General features: G+C 41.3%; 1 protein-coding gene and 1 long non-coding RNA gene across 2 annotated transcripts; one reads left to right on the top strand and one right to left on the bottom strand.

Moving 5' to 3' along the window:
• Window positions 1-5,525: 5,525 nt before the first annotated feature.
• On the bottom strand, window positions 5,526-6,024 carry LOC109777353 (16.6 kDa heat shock protein-like). Its single transcript, XM_020335995.2, has one exon. It carries the CDS (start codon window positions 5,995-5,997, stop codon window positions 5,530-5,532), a length of 468 nt encoding a protein of 155 aa, XP_020191584.1. The 5' UTR covers window positions 5,998-6,024; the 3' UTR covers window positions 5,526-5,529.
• Window positions 6,025-8,587: 2,563 nt separating this feature from the next.
• LOC120975278 (uncharacterized) lies at window positions 8,588-9,118 on the top strand. The gene is made up of 2 exons (XR_005771061.1): window positions 8,588-8,664; window positions 8,800-9,118. It is a non-coding gene; the product is annotated as an uncharacterized lncRNA (long non-coding RNA).
• Window positions 9,119-17,762: the final 8,644 nt, after the last annotated feature.

The following is a 17,762-nucleotide window of genomic DNA, read 5'->3' as shown; positions in this document are numbered from 1 at the left end:
GTTCATGTTTAGAGAAATAAAACTCCCTCCATCCATATATATATGGCGTAATGTGTTTTTTGCGGCTAACTTTGAATACATGTTAGAGGAATAATATATGACATGCAAGTTACAGAAAGCACACTGTCAAAGGAGCTTCTAATGATATATTTTCACATTATACATCTCATATATTATTAATCTTATGAACAGTTAAAGCCAACCTCGAAAAATGTATAGGCCATATATATATATATATGGAGGGAGGGAGTATAAAAAGTGTAAATAAATAAAAAGAGTGAACATAAGAAAGAACCATGAAAACGGAAACAAGAAAGGTAAAGAAAAGAGGAAGGAGAAAATACACACATCAACGAATTAAAACCAGCAGACACTTGAAGAAAGACGACGAAATCCACTCATACCTTTACAGACTGCCCTAATAGGCCAGCCCATCACCGTGCGCACGGGGTCCTATTTCGTGAGATCTATATCTCGCTTATAGCAAGGCTACCTTGGACCTCCTAACGATCGCTTTTAGCGCACCCTAACCTTCATAGCGCCCGCGTCTGTCACTTGTGGGCTGCGGGCTAGCAGTCGTGCACCGTTGCCAGGCTGGCTCACTCGCTAGCTCGCGCGTCTATTTTTTTTCCAGATTTCTCTTCAACTGTGTTGTTCATTGAAAAACCGGTGGCCTTTTTTTTTTTGAATAAAAATCTTTCAAAGACTTTTGAAAACGTTCATGGATTTGAAAAACAGCATTGATTTCAAAAAATATATATTTAAGAAAAGTTCAACAATTTTGAGAAGAAGTTCACAAATTTTGAGAAATACATCAAGGATTTGAATAAAGTTCATCAAATTATGATAACACAAGTTCATGAATTCAAAAATGGTTTGCCGGATTTTAAAAAAACAAGGCTTACGAATTCGAAAAAAATTCATCAATCTTATATCTTATATTTACTAATTGGAGGCACCATACGAGCCTCCACGTTAATCCTCAAAAACAACTTATAACTAACCATTAGATCTTAATCCTGTGTCTAGAATTAAATGAGATATAGAAACTATTGTCATCTTTAGCAATCTGTACATTTAAAAGTAAGATGCGACCAGCCAAGAGTCCATACGTACTACAGTTGGAAGGAAACGTGCCATATATATACCCTGCCTTATTATTAAAAAGTAAATCAGGTAAAAAAAAGGAGTCCTCATGCCATAAAAATCACCATGTTCACCTATGTATGTAAAGATTTAAACCTATATGTACAAAAAGGATAGATCTTGCCTTATTATAAAAAGTTAAATCAGGTAAAAAAAAAAGGAGTCCTCGCGTTATTAAAATCACGCCAAGTTCAACTACGTCGAAGTTCCAATAAACCAGGTGCCTTCACCATTTTTTAAAGAAAGGAACAAAAGGTACGTACGAATCATGTGCCTTTTCCTCACTCTAAAAAAAATGAGCGCACACCCCAGTTTCCAACTATATGGAACCCACATGCATGCCTGCTTGAAGAAAGAAAAAAAATATACGAAGTCCAGATGCCTCACGTCAGAACCAAAAGCCTATGTCTGATTGAATTTTTTTCAATCCTCACGTACAAAAAAAAGACCCGTTTTTTCCTTTAGCGGAAACAAATAAGACGGGTGTGCATAAGTCTCTCCATATTGACTCCTACATGTCATCATCGCCAAGGTTATTGGTTAAATGTATAAAATCACCTATTTGTGACGCAAGAAATAAAATATGAATAGTTGTCACGCATCAAAAAGTGTCAATGAACTTAAACCCGTAAGGAAAATAATTGAACGAATATTAATGACTTTTGTATGGTGGTTGGAACATCACTCTTTCTGTGCTAGGGGTTGGAAAAGAAGATCGTCAAGTATTTCAGACAGGGACATCAACAGGATTCATTAAGCTTTGAATTTTTAGAGGGTAAAATATATTTAAGTATTGTATGAGATACTCTATCGTTTAATTTGATGTTAGATAGATATATTATAAATTACAGACTGAAATAAATCATATTTTCTACCACTCTTCATATGTCACATGTTGGAACTTTACCTCAAACAAATAATGCTTTATGAGTATCCAGTGCGAAGGGAGAAAGAAAAATTTCTTGAATAAGGTTTATACATATATATGTGTGATTATGATTATGCTCGCAAATCTAAAGTGCCCAACAAGAACACAATTGGAATATCAGAAATAAATTTGTAACCATTGAAGATCACAGCCGCAAATAGTCCACTCAAGTACCAATTGAAGAAATATGGTCATCTCACCCTACTTATTGTAAAAAATATTGGATTTTCTTAACAATAATCATTCAGTAAAGTACACATTTACCATTTAATTTCATGAACAGAACTCGCATAAAATGCTTTTCAAATATATGATTCAAGTATTCGAAATAGCTAGCCCGTGCAGGTGCACGGGTTGATGAGTAGTTTTGATAATAGAAAGTGCACAAAACTGAAATTTTTTATTGATTTTGGAAAAAAAATCACGGATTTTCTAGAAAAGTTCGCGAATCCGAAAAAACTTCATCACTTTTGAAAAAACGTTCACCGGATATTATAAAAACTTCATGAATTTGAAAAAGTTTATCGATTTTGATAAAAAAAACATCACGAATTTGAACGGAAGAAAAAGAAAACATGAATAGAGAAAAAAGAAAAAGGAAAAACAAAAGGAGGAAAGAGGAAAGAGGAAAGAAAAAAAGATGTAAGCAATCATACAAGTTGTGGTGTCTAGTTGGTTGTTACGGCTTACACTGATCGAGCAGGTTGCGGTTTTGAATCACACAACGGGTTGACATTTTTGCAGTGCAGAAAAGAAAAAGGGTAAGCGGGCCGTTTTCTTCAGTTTTCCATTTTTCTTTGCTTTCTTAACAGGTTTTCTTCATTACGCTTTGGTTTTCTTAAAAAAAAATTGGTTTTCATCGTTTTCTATATGTTTCTTTCTCGGTTTTCATCATTTTTTATTTCCACAAATGTCTAATGTTTCTTTAGGTTTTCATTATACCTTTTTCGTATACGTCAGGAACGTTTTTCTAATACTTGTTTATCATTTTTAAAATACAAGTTTAATATTTTTTAGTACACAGTCAATATTTTCTATTCACATTGTCAACACTTTTCAAATACAAGATTAACTTTTTAATAGAGTTTCAACTTTTTCTATACACATTTTAAACAGTTTTCAAATGCTTTGATTAACATCTATAAAATACAAGTTTACCATTTTTTTTATTACTTTGTCAACATTTTTCCTATACACATTTAACATTCTTTTGCAAATGCTTGATTTACATTTTTGAAATACAAGATCAACATTTTATTAATACATGGTGAACTTTTTGTCTAACCACATTTACCATTCTTCAAATGCTTGATTTTTCTTCCAAATGCAAGGTTAACATTTTTCAAATGCAAGATTAATATTTTGTAAACATGTTCAACCTTTTTCCTATACATATTTAATATTTTCAAATGCTTGCTAATTTTGTTAAATACTTTATTAATATTTTATAAATACATGATCAAAATTTTCACACATTGTATATTGTTTTGTATACATTTTTCGTATACACGAGAAAGATTTTCTGTATACACATGTACCAATTACTAAATGCTTGGTTAACATTTTTATTCAATTTTTAAAATAAAGTTCTTTATGTAATATATTTTATTTATAACATTTCTAAATATAAATACAATAAAATAATAAAGCGAAAAACAAACGAGCAAACAAAACGAGGCTGTGGCCTCCAGCGAACCTGGCCCAGCGGCCAGCCCATGTTGTCTCTCTCTATTATCGTTTTATAGGGTTTTTCAGCCGGTTTTTTATGTAATTGTTCTTTTTTCTTATTTTCTCGTCACTTTATTTTTTTCAGAAAAATTGTCAACATTTTTTAACCCATATTTGTTTTCAAATTCATGATTTTTGTTAGATTCAGAAGATTTGTCAAATTCGTGATTTTTTTCAATTCATGAACATTTTTCAACTTCAGGAATTTTTTCGAAATCATGGACATTTATTGAAGTCGGAACGCTTTAAAATCATGATCCTTTTAAAAATTATGAACATTTTTTATCTTGTGCTCTTTCCAAATTCTTGAGTTTTATATCTTCAAATACTATTTTAAAATCGTTATTAAATTATCAAAGGTTCTTTCAATACACGAGCATTTTTTTTTATTTGTGAACTTTTTATGAATTCACGGCCATCATTTATATTGCTGAACTTTTTTTTTGATTTCGTGAATATTTTTTGTGTTCAGTGATTTTGTTTAAATGTGAAAACATGTTTTGGTCTCACAAACATTTTATCAAATTCGCAAACATTTTTAAATCTGTGTACACTTTTATAGTTCTAAAAAATTGGATGCAAGTATTTTTCATGGATAGGGGAGCAACAATAGGAAAAGGCATTGCAAATGACTAATTAGGGCGTAACATTAGCGCTCGGCGAACATTTAGCTGATTTTAGTTTATTTTACCATATACTTTTGTCTCCTTAAGGTCTTGCATAATGGGAGGTGCTTAGGGGAGGTGCTTAGAGAAATAAACCAGGCTTTCTTAAGCACCGATGCTTATTTATACAGGATAGACGCTTAACTAAGCGTCTCTCCTGTAGAAATAGGCACCGGTGCTTCAGAAAAACCCGGTTTATTTTTCTAAGCATCTCTCTAAGCACCTCCCATTATACAAGGCCTAAACGTGTGCGCAGGCGCCGTACAATGGAGGGTATCTACAACGTCGGACGCTTAGGGAGGCGCCAGGATAGATTTCCTATCAAATTTCCCACTGAGTGGCAGTTAGGCCCAGTAATCCCGGCATCGGACGCCGCTGCATCGGCGCAAAGGCAGGCATCGAACGCCCAGCCCTTCTCTCCCGCAAGAGGCGCACATGCTGTTTAAAATAACATTTATTTTTTTCGTCCATAAGCGCCTAGTTAGGTATGTACCGTGGTAGATGCCCTAAGACGCTACTCCTAAGTGAAGGTGCATAAATGGATCAAAAATAGGCTGTCATTGTGGGATAATATTTTATCTAGAGATGGGGTGGCCTAAAATAAAAGATGATAAGCATATTGCCATTTGTGGTCGATTTTAATTTTGGGAATGGTACTATCCTCTACTCACTCTGTTCAAAAATATAAGATGGTTTAACTTTTTTTAAATGAAATGTATATTGACACGTTTTAGCGTGTTTCTCCACTCATTTCAGTCTTTATGTAATTCATATTAAGATATCCCCAACATCGCATATTTGTGAATGGAGGGAGTATTTGTTTGCCAGAAAAACCAAAGGGTGACAACCCATACATGTTACAAAACATAGAGTACAACATGTTGCTCGAATTTATTGTAATCGCATCATGATACGGTATCAGCATCCCACACAAGCGCTGAGCACGCTCACCTAGCAAACAACAAAACATACGAGTAGTTGGAACAGCACGTACGTAGGTCGTACGTACCATATGCATATATAGTTCAACCATGTATATCCTTATTACATATTCTTGTGGTCTCAGCCTTCGATCTCCACGGCCTTGACCTGCGGTTTCTTGGCCACTTCCTCCTTAGGCACGGTGACCGTCAGCACGCCGTCCTCCATGGACGCGCTCACCCCGTCCACCCTCACGCCCCCCGGCAGACGGAACCTCCTCTCGAACCCGCCGCTGCTGCGCTCCACCAGGTGCCACCGCTCGTCCTTGCCACCACCCTCCTCCTCCTCCTTCTCCTTGGCGCGCTGGCCGCTGATGACCAGCACGTCGCCGTCCACGACCTCCACCTTGGCGTCGCCCTTGCGGACGCCGGGGAGGTCGGCCGTGAAGACGTGCGCGGCGGGCGTCTCCTTCCAGTCGACGCGGACGTTGGTGAGCACGGGGCAGCGCTCCGCGAGGGCGCGGACGGCGCCGCCGAAAGGGTCCGCGTCCGCCCAGAAGTCCACCGAGAGCGGGTTGCCGAGCACGCCGCTGCTCCGCGCCAGAGCCATTCGCTGAATCGCTAGTTCGTTGAGTGATCGCTGTTGCTCTCTCCTTCAAACTTGTAGGGTTCTTTCTTGCAATCGCTAGCAGTAGCCGTATGTATGTGTTGGAATGTGCGAGGCGACGGAGGACGTGCATGTATGTATGTACGCATTTGTAGAAGAAATGGACGATGAAGAGGCGGATGTGACGTGATTTCTGGATGTGTCAACGAGCCCTCTAGACTTGATAGAGAGTTCAAGAGTGGCCTGCGGTGGGTGGCGCGAATGTGCTGGGCGTTGAGAGAATCGTCTTCGTCTAAACCCTGCTCATATCCACACCAAAAACGCCTGGCGGCCAAGACACATGATGGAGGCGGCGGCGGCAGAGGTCGAGGAGAAGGAGAGGTACGTCCGTGCTAGGTAGCGTATGGATGCTGATCGCCGACAGAATTCTGTATACTCCATCGGCACCATCGCTGCCATGCTCTGTGTCTTTTCATGCCCAACTATGCAGGTCGCCACCACCACAATCACCGTCCCAATAGCTGGGCGAAGACTGACGGATCTGGGGCGATGGATGGAGAAGCTGGACATACATGGTGGCAACAACATCGTCTCCCATGCAGGAGTGAAAAGCAGGTGATAAGGTAATTGGTCATCGTGCTCATGTGACTTCTTCCCATGTGATCCCTGCTCCTCGCTGATTTGTTTCTGGTCGTGCAAGGGTCGGCGGCTGCGGAGAGTGGTGGGAATCACAACAACGCCGTCGAGGTGGAGAAACTAGGAGAGCAAGACACGGCTCGGCATTCGATGTGAGGTCCAGGTATACGAGCGTTGATTTTCTTGGTACGTATGACAAAGAAGCATTTTTTTTCTCACTTTCGTCAAGATCCAAAGCTATAGTAGTCTATAATATGTTACTATGTTTCTAAGTATCTTGAACTTCTCGCAGCGGATGCATTGGATATTTCATACTTAATTAGTGCACCTAATTAAGTTTTGGGCATGTCTTAATTTTTCTCAAGCAGCCTATTCTACTACTCCAAGAACTGCAACATGTGTCAGCCCGTTTTCTTTCGTTCTTTAGATTAAGCAATTTTAATTAACCCTTTGCATTCAAGAAAAAGGTCACTGAGTTGTTATCTAAAGCTATGTTAGATTAATAGGTTGTCTTGTCGCCACAACTTTGAATTTTGAGGAATGCAAAGCAACTTTGGATCTTGCCGCCGATGCATGTTGGGTTGTCGTTCTTCCAGAGCGGGGATGAGCAGTTCATTACCTTCGCTGGGAGGTACGTGCACATGAACACTTCAGTTCATCCCCCATTTGGATATTCCGCTCTTCAGTTCCACGGACCTCACAAGATTAATAGCGATTAAGTGGGAGTTCTCTCAGGTGCAAAACTAACTGTGCAACTAATTTTACCCCTATTAAGTATATGTAGATGGTATGTTTCTGCATGCAATTACAGCTGAGGAAAACAATAAATATGAATATAGTTTGATAGTACTCAGCAGCCATACCAAGCAGTTAAAAAATTCAGGATTATACTAATAAAAATGACAAAATGTTACTGCAGAATACCTTTTGCACTATGATGTAAAGGACATGGACTAACAAGTCCCTGATCTGCACTGCCGTTTCTGTTGCAGATGGGCAAAGTTATTAGTTTCCAACCAAATTGGATAGCGAAAATCAAAGCATGTGCCCAAGATTTTTATCCAAACTCCAAGCCCTTCCACAATGAGATCACTAGACATAATAAACCAACTGTGCATTGATTATAGAATGAAACAGCGAAAACAATCCCCAAAAGGTTTTCCCTTCTCATCCATATGTCGCCCTGTTCATATTTCTCTCAATAAGTGGTTGGTTCCTTTCATATAAAATAATGTAGGCCTGACACTCGAGTGCCTATTTTAGCGACACTTACATTTTGCACCAAGCCATGAGGGAGTTCCACAGCTCTCCTGGCATCCAATTTGGCTTGCTCTTATGTGCCAATTCTTAGTATTTTTACCTCTTTAACTAACAGAACCGCGCTATGTTTGTTGGGAATGTACATTGTGGGCACACCAATTCTCAGTTCTTGGGGTGCTTGTATCAGAGATATATCATTACAAAAGATATGGAGGGAGCATGCCAGTCTAAAGCACAAGGTCCATTCATATTTTCGTGATTGTTCACCGTACATTCTTGTCTTTGTTATATCTCTTGTAAAAAAAATCTACCTAAGGCCTAGGGTCGGGCCTGCTTTTACATTATTTAACACTAACTAATTCTGGCAGCCAAACATTAGAAGAAAATAACAATCCACCTTTTTGAGCAAATACCAACTATCTAAAGATACATTTTAATGTGATATTTATATCATTTTAGAATTCTAATTTGTTTCAAAAATTAGAACCAATCAATAACAAGTTATCCACAAGATATGCTTTTGTTTATTTAGATACTAATAAATTCCATCAAAAAATAGAAAGGTGAGGACTGATACTCCATGGTCCGATCGTGCTTATATAAACACCAACACATAAAGCGTAGGTTGACAATATAAACTGCAAGGACAATCATACGTAGGAGGAAGGAATTAGCAAGCCACTCCTCATGGGACTTACCAAGATGAACACACGAGCTCTATGCTTGGTGGCTCTCTTATAATGGTGTCTAGCATTCTACTATCATGCCATGCAGGTACAACAATTTTCTATCATTTTCCTGATCATTTGTGGATTAACATATGTGCACACCTTTGCGTGTGTAATTTAAACCAACTCATGAACTTATGTAATTTATGTATTCTAATGTTGATATATTTGTTGTGGGTAGGTCCAAAACCAACCCCAATTCCCAACTTATGTATGAAGTTCAAAGCCTGCGAGGGAGACTATGTGTCTGACGAACCATGCATGGGACATTGCGCATTTTTTGAATTCAAGCATGGCCACTGCCATTCAGATCATGGTGGTATTTGTTGCTGCTCGAACATCTAAGAAATGATGGATACATGTTATTATCTTATGCTACAAAAGTATTGCGTGTAAGATAGCATAAACATACGTGTGCACCAAAAATTCCAATAAAGTATCATTCAACTTGACTATGAACAATTCTTCTTAATAGTGGAATCAATGGTTTCTATCTTCTATGACAGTACGTGCAAACAATCTACAATTGATGTTGTCATCTTCCGGCTGCTGACCTGCGCGTACTCCTTCACGGTAGCGCGGAGGTTCTCCCCCTCGCTCCAGGAATGCTTCGAATGCGAGCCCATCACCTTCTTCCCCACGGCAATGGCCGATTTCATCATTTTTTACACACAACAAAATTAACAACATAAAAATGTAATTTTTATGTGGGGATCGAGTTCTAATACTACCAAAGATCGATCCTAACCAAATACTGAATCCTAACGTCCAAATCGAATGGGAAAAATGAAAATTATTGCATCTCATCTGGATAAGAACAAGGATGAAATCACCGTGAAAACTTGCAACTGAACCATGTATCTGTGGAGAAACTCACCGAGGATGAAGATGGACGGATCAAACGAACGAAATCCGCGAAGAAACAGGAGATTTTGAGGATTTTGTTAGGGTTTGAGAGAGAGAGAGAGAGGGAGAGAGATGAGAGTTGGAGGCGCAAGTGGGAGGAGGAAGAAGATTCCCTTGCGTTGGCGGCTGCATATATGAAATTTCACTCCATACGACCATCCATACGAGCGGGGCCGCTCGTATGGAACGTCGTCTCACATTCAAATCAGACGATCTAGGGTTTGCGTACCTGAGAAGACCACCCATATGAGCGCCAACACCCGTATGAAATGCCGTCATTCTCTCTGGAGGTGATAAACGTTTGAGGCAGAACTCCATATGGGTGAGGGTGTTTGTACAGAAGACCGCCTTTCGCTCTTTTCAACTTGGTCGTTCTGGTCGTGGCGTCATATGACCGCCCATGCAAGCGGTTGTCGTCACATGGAACACCATATTCTGCTCTGGGTTCGTTTCATGATTTTCGGCAAGGGTTCCATACGACCATGCATACGAGCGGTTGCGATCGTATGGAACACCATCGATCTCTCTGGTCTTCTTGACATTTACCCCATATTTCCATGTGAGCGCCTAAAACGATCGTGGCTCCTTGCATATTACGTCGTCTTTCTCATTTCTCTTCCTTTCTCTTGAACTTCCTCCTCCTATCTTCTTTCTTCGATCTTTATCCTATGACACAAAGTCAAAAATAAACTTTTTCGAGAGTTTTTCATCAGATCCTTTATGAGAGTAATGTAACAAAGAAAAAAATTGACTAAATGATGGGTTGCCTCGCATTAAGCGCTAGTTTTTAGGTTCCTAAGCTCAACCTCATACTTTAATAGTGTTTCAGGTCTCTGGTGGCCTGAGATTCTCTTTACTTACCGCACATACTCGCTTAGGTGGTGGAATATACTTCTCTTTCGATGTTGGCTTCTTCGAAAAGTACCTTAGTATTTCTTGATCGTAAATTCTGAGGTTACTTTTCCTTCTGCACTATCCAATGCTGCACCTACGGTATTCAAAAATGGCCTACCGAGAATAATAGATAATTTTCATCTTTGGGCATATCAGATGACAAAGTCAGTAGGTATAATATGCCCATCTAATTTTAATAGCACATTTTCAGCCACTCCAATTGGCTTCTTTGTAGATTTATCTGCCATCTGCAAGGTTATACCTGTAGGCACACATTCTGCCAAGTTCAACTTGTGATAGAGAGCGAGGCATTACACTCACTCCTGCTCCAACATCACATAGAGCATTATTTATATCAAGATTACCAATTGAACAAGATATAGTAGGTATACCTGGGTCTCCTACCTTCTCCGGTATTTTATCTCGAAAGGGATATTTCGTTATCGTAGCCACTTGTTCTTTAAAATTCAAACTCTTCCTGTTGTTAACGATATCTCGCATAAACTTAGCAAAGATAGGAATTTTTAATATATCAATCACATGCAAAGAAACCTTGAGATCAGCTATAGCTTGTAGGAAGGAAGAGTAGAGTGCATCATTTGAAGGCGGTTTTACCGCTTTAGTATAAGGAAAGTGTTTTCTTGGTTTTACTTTTATCTTTTTCCTTCTTCTTACCTTTTTCTTTGTTCTTTGATGTCTGGCTACTTTCTCCCCTAGTTGGATAAAGGTGGTCTGGAATTCTTATACACCCTTGGTTCTTCCAGCTTCTGGTGTTGCTTCTTCCTCGTTATCGTCCTCGTCCACCATTTCTGCATCGGGGTCAACTTCTTTATCAGCTTCATTATCTAGTGCATCTTGATGGACCTATTCTTCCAGTTCTTCCTCTCCAGAGAGAAGCTCTCTGTGTTCTAGGGTTTGTCTTTGACTCCCTCTTCTTCTTTGTTCTTATTCCTTCTCGTACCACTCTGGACCTTTAGGGTCATGTGTTCTTTTACCACTGCGAGTTTCAATTTCATTAGCAGAAACAATGTTATCCTTATCTAGCTGAGCAAGGATCAAAGATTGTGTTTCAAAAATTTGAGAACATTGGGTTTCTATCAGACGAGAGTGTTTATCAAGATTCGTTACCACATGACTTAACCCTTCTACCTCATCGGAAAGGTAGGCTATAACCTTTTCGTTATGATGGATACATATTCAAAAATCTCTGTTGAAGTTGTCTTGGTGTAATTTGAACTTATTCATTGTTTCTTGTAGTTCGTCCTCCTGCTGGTAAATACTAAATATATCCACTTTTTCGTTAATAACTTGTTCAACAGGTTTACCTTTTTCCTGAGTAACCTTTTAAAATTCTTCCATACATTCAATATGATATATTTTTCCAGTGGGCTTTACTAGCTCCTCAATATTCCACTTCTCTTTAGCAATCATGATCTTGTCTATAAATGCTCTTCCTTCTTCAAGAGTTAGAGACCTAAAACGTCCTCCTGCACTTAAATCAAGAATAGATTTTGATTCGTCGTTAATCCCATGATAAAACATATGAAGTATAACATATTCAGCATAACCATGGTTGTGCAGAGAACATATCCAGACTGAACCCAAAAATAAACGACGACACGTGTTGTGCAGAGAAGAGCCATCGCCCAACAATGGGATTGCATGGGAGGAGCTCTTTCTTGTTTAATTATTTTATATATACAGACGTATGTAATTTCATTTGTACTTGATCCACATTATTGTAGATTTATGAGAAGGGAGGAAAGAAAGAAATTATTATGTGCACTGTCCACTACCTGAACACGTGTTTAACACTTGAAGGCTAAAAAATTCAAAAAGAAGAAACCGGGTGCGATGCATAAGCTAGAAGAAAAGATAATACTTTGTGAAGAGGTGTTGTTCTACCGTAATTCACTCGGGGGGGGGGGGGGGGGGGGGGGTGGGGGGGGAGGAAAAATATTTTTGAGCTCTGATTTTATTTATTTATTTTGCACCCAGCTTCTCAGACGTCATTTCAGCGTGAAAATTTACACAAACCAAGTACAAGTGTCTCCACGTGTTGTTTTGCCATAAATCACTCAGGGGAAATGGGAAAAAAAAAGAGGAAGCTAATTTGAGCTCTGGATTTTTTATCATTTTTGTACCGAGCTTTTCGGATGTCATCTCAATGTGAAAATTTGCACAAACCTAGTAGAAGTGTCGCTTGTCTTTAATGTGTAAAAAAACTCAGTTTTTTTTAAGAAATTGTTTGTATTTTTATTTCTGAAAATACTGTTCACATGAAAAATATTGTTTGCACATGTATCTACCATTTGTACCATTTTTATGTGTCTTTGCATTATTTTCAGAAATATTGTTTGCATTGTTTACGATCAGGTACTGTTCACCCTCATGCACTGTTCACAGGCACTATTATGTGAATGTACTATTCACAAACACTGTTGTTTACTGCTACGTGTCAGGCAGGAAAGAGCCCTCTTCCGCAATTGCGGATGCATGGAAGGAGCCCCTGCTTAGCCGCTTTAAATATAGGACGCGTCTACTAGCTGGCAATCGAGTGCCCCGTATGGACTCCTGGCAACCTGCCCTATTAGGAAAGTTTTGGTCCCCCATGCAAAAGTGGAAAGTGATAGCCCCGTGCGTTCCACCAGTGGTTCCATCCGGATTCTACTGCTCCACCCGTGGTTCCATCTGCTCTAACTCCTTCCTGCAATAGCATGCGGCAAACAAGTTAGAAATATGTCACGTGCATTTAATTTCATGACAAAACAAATTCAAAAAGCTGCAGCTTTTAAACCGAGCGTCAAAATTAATTTTCATTTTCACCATTAGGTTTCTCGTAGCAATATCTTCAAAACAAGATCTCATATGGGTATGTTTCGATGAACTTTTTTTTCAAGCAACTTTGCAGCCGTACGAGGCAACTTCGGTGACCCAGAAAGCAACTTTGCAGTAGATTGCCTATTGCGATTACATATTTATCCCATTTCTTCTAAGTTGGCTACCGGTTCTATAGGAAGCAAATCAATTGCTATATGGGGCAACTTTGGTGCTACATGAAAAAACTTAGAAGTAGATTGCCTATCACGATTACATATCTACCCCAAAGTACTCCTAAATTGGCTGCCACAACTAGAAGAATCAACTTTAGCGTTATATGGTGCAACTTTTCTATCGCCTAATATCACCTACGCTTCCCTCTAAAAGTTGGAGACCATGACTGCCAAGTTGCCTAACGTCATTTCTCAAGTTGCATAATATCATCTCTAAAGTTGCCTAACATGACTAGAAGTATCATAACATTATCCTAACTTGCCTAGAAGTACTTTCTAGTACTATAAGCAACTTAGCTTTAGAGGTAGACAAAACTTAGAAACATTGTTGGGCAAGTTTCATAGTATGGTAGGCAACTAATTAGTGATGTCACACAACTAAGCGTCATTGGTAGGCAACTAGTTGGCAATGTCAAGCAACTTACCAGTCATAAAATAGGCGACTAAAAATTGCAATGGGAGACTACTAAGGATCGACAGTAGGTACTTTGTACTATTGTAGACAAAGGTAGACAAATTCATTAGCACACACTATGTAATGAACTTGCTTATGTGTACCATTAAAGTTGCCTCCCTTAGCAAGAAAGTTGCTTTCAAAGTTTCGTAAAGTTGCCACACCCAGGCAGATTCGCCTCTTCCCCCAAACAACAAAAATGATGTGAAGTTGCCAATCCCCAGCAACTTACCACTTGTGGTAGACAACTAATGGTTTTTCATTTAGAGAACTTTGCTTCTATCCACCTAGACAACAAAACTGGTGTGAAGTTTGTCGCCCCCAAACAATAGGTCTTTTTGTCCTAGACAACTAGAGGGTTTTTTAGCGAAAGATTTTTATTTAGGCAACTTTGCCTTTGACCGTGACATCAGACTAGAGGCGATGGGGTGGAAGCCGAGGAGCAAGGAGTTGCTGAAGATGACAACGTAGACGGGTCTTGTACCAGACAATTAATAGCTGTCAATTATGTTACAATCAAAATGGTTTGCTTGTTTGGTGAACCAAAATGAAAAGCTATTTCAGTGTATCAATTTGATGAAAAAAACTATGAAACTTTGGTGATTTAGTCAAGTAATGTTTATATGTAGTCAACATATCCTATTGTAAATAGTAATTGGTTCCAATTATAAATCAATTTGCCTCTAAAATGTATATCTGGGCAACTCACGCCAGCCTCTCTAGCAACTAACTTGTATGGTTTGGGCAAGTTTTGGGCAAAATAAACTGTGACGCCCCCGATTCAATCGTACACTAATCATACACGCAAACGTGTACGATCAAGATCAGGGACTCACGGAAAGATATCACAACACAACTCTAAAAATAAAATAAGTCATACAAGCATCATAATACAAGCCAGGGGCCTCGAGGGCTCGAATACATGTGCTCGATCATAGACGAGTCAGCGGAAGCAACAATATCTGAGTACAGACAGAAGTTAAACAAGTTGCCATAAGATGGCTAGCACAAACTGGGATACAGATCGAAAGAGGCGCAGGCCTCCTGCCTGGGATCCTCCTAAACTACTCCTGGTCGTCGTCAGCGGCCTGCACGTAGTAGTAGGCACCTCCGGTGTAGTAGGAGTCGTCGAAGGTGGCGTCTGGCTCCTGGGCTCCGGCATCTGGTTGCGACAACCAGGTAGAAGGGAAGGGGGAAAACAGGGAGAAAAACAACCGTGAGTACTCATCCAAAGTACTCGCAAGCAAGGAGCTACACTACATATGCATGGGTATATGTGTAAAGGGCCATATCGGTGGACTGAACTGCAGAATGCCAGAATAAGAGGGGGATAGCTAATCCTGTCGAAGACTACGCTTCAGGCCACCTCCATCTTGCAGCATGTAGAAGAGAGTAGATGGTAAGTTCACCAAGTAGCATCGTATAGCATAATCTTACCCGGCGATCCCCTCCTCGTCGCCCTGCTAGAGAGCGATCGCCGGGATATATCTGGCACTTGGAAGGGTGTGTTTTATTAAGTATCCAGTTCTAGTTATCATAAGGTCAAGGTACAACTCCGGGTCGTCCTTTTACCGAGGGACACGGCTATTCGAATAGATAAACTTCCCTGCAGGGGTGCACCACATAACCCAACACGCTCGATCCCATTTGGCCGGACACACTTTTCTGGGTCATGCACGGCCGCGGAAGATCAACACGTCGCAGCCCTACCTAGGCACAACAGAGAGGTCAGCACGCCGGTCTAAATCCTATGCGCGCAGGGGTCTGGGCCCATCGCTCATTGCACACCTGCACGTTGCGTACGCGGCCGGAGAGCAGACCTAGCAACCTCCATTTCAAAGGAAGTCACGTTACGCGGTCCAACCCGGCGCGCGCCGCTCAGTCGCTGACGTCGCGAAGGCTTCGGCTGATACCACGACGTCGAGTGCCCATAACTGTTCCCGCGTAGTTGGTTAGTGCGTATAGACCAAATGGCCAGACTCAGATCAAATACCAAGATCTCGTTAAGCGTGTTAATTGATGTAACCACGGACACCGACCAGGGCCAGGCCCACCTCTCACCTAGGCGGTCTCAACCTGCCCTGTCGCTCCGCCACAAAGATCCACCCAGAGGGCCGTCGGGACAAAGGTCCTTTCAGCCCCCAATCCGTGAATCACTCGCGGGTGCTCCACGAGCCGACCCGACTTTAATCACCACATGTATAATGTATAAAGTATATAGTATAAATCCGTGATCACCTCCCAAGTGATCACAGCCCGATAGTATAGCACAGTAGACGGACAAGAATGTAGGGCCACTGATGGAAAACTAGCATCCTATACTAAGCATGTAGGATTACAGGTAAAGATAACAACAGTAGTGGCAAAGATAGGCTATGCAGCAGAATAGGATTAACGAAAAGCAGTAACATGCTACACTACTCTAATGCAAGAGTATAGAGAAGAATAGGCGATATCTGGTGATCAAGGGGGGCTTGCCTGGTTGCTCTGGCAAGAAGGAGGGGTCGTCAACAGCGTAGTCGGTCGGGGCACCAGCAGCGGTGTCGGTCTCGTAGTCTACCGGAGAGAAGAGGGGGAGGAAACAATGAATACAATGCAAACAAATGCATAACGATGCATGACAAAGCAAACAGCGGTGTTAGGTGTGCCCTAACGCGGTAAGAGGTGATATCGGCGAAGGGGGGAAACATCCGGGAAAGTATCCTCGGTGTTTCACGTTTTCGGACAGATGAACCGGAGGGGGAAAGTTGCGAGTTTGATATGTTAGGGATGTGTGGCGGACGAACGGGCTGCGTATCCGGATTCGTCTCGTCGTTCTGAGCAACTTTCATGTAGAAAGTATTTTCATCCGAGTTACGGTTTATTTTATATGATTTTCTAAAGTTTTTAAATCATTTTCAGAATTTATTTATTTAATTTTAATTCAACATTATCCAAAATAGTGTTTGCTCACATCATCATGACGTCAGCAGTCAACAGAGGTGTTGACTGGTCAAACTGACGTGTGGGTCCACTGGGACCCACCTGTCATACACTGTTTAGGTTAATTAAGGTTTAGCTAAACTAATTACTGTTTAATTAAACTAACAAGTTAATTAGATTAATTAAATAGAATTAATTAACTTAATTAATTAATTAATTAATTAATTAATTATAAATTTTATTAATTCGTTTTTATTTTTCATTTTTCTTAAAACGTTCTGGGGCTGGGCCCCGTTTGTCATAGGCCCCAGGGGGCCTAGCGGGTTCGGCGGGTTCGAGCGCTGGAGTGGGCAGCCCGCCAGGGCGACAGGCAGCCCGCCCAGAAGGGCGCGGCCATACTGGCGAGTGCCGGGCGCGTCGGCGGGCCAGCCGCGGGGGGAGCGCGAGGGGGGGCGGAGGCCACAGCGGGGCATCGCGGGCGCAGGTGAGCAGCGCGGGGAAGGTGGCTGGAGGCGGCTGCGGCAAAGCGCAGCAGCAGAGACGAGCGGGAGGAGCGGTTCAGCGGGAGGTAGGCTGCGGGAGCGCGCGCGCAGACGGGGACGCGGCGGAGGCAGGCAAGGCAATGGGCGACGGGGACCAGCGCGCGGACGGGGGCACGGTGAGCGCGCATCGGGCGCGGGCATGCACGACGGTGGGGACCGGGGCGCGCAGTGACGAGGCGAGCCGAGGAAGGCGAGTGCGCGGCCGACGCGGGGAAAGGAGGAGGGAAAAGGCGGCGGCTCACGGCGGGGAGTAGGGTCCAGGGCAGCGGGCTCGATGGAGATTGATGCGGCGGGGTCCAGCGACGGCGGGGACGAGGTCGAGGATGGAGAGGACGGTGATGTGACGATGTCGGCGGTTGCCGGGGTCGGGTGC

Source organism: Aegilops tauschii, chromosome 3 (genome assembly GCF_002575655.3).
Source record: "Aegilops tauschii subsp. strangulata cultivar AL8/78 chromosome 3, Aet v6.0, whole genome shotgun sequence".
NCBI lineage: Eukaryota > Viridiplantae > Streptophyta > Magnoliopsida > Poales > Poaceae > Aegilops > Aegilops tauschii.
This window is presented reverse-complemented; position numbering and strand designations above follow the sequence as displayed.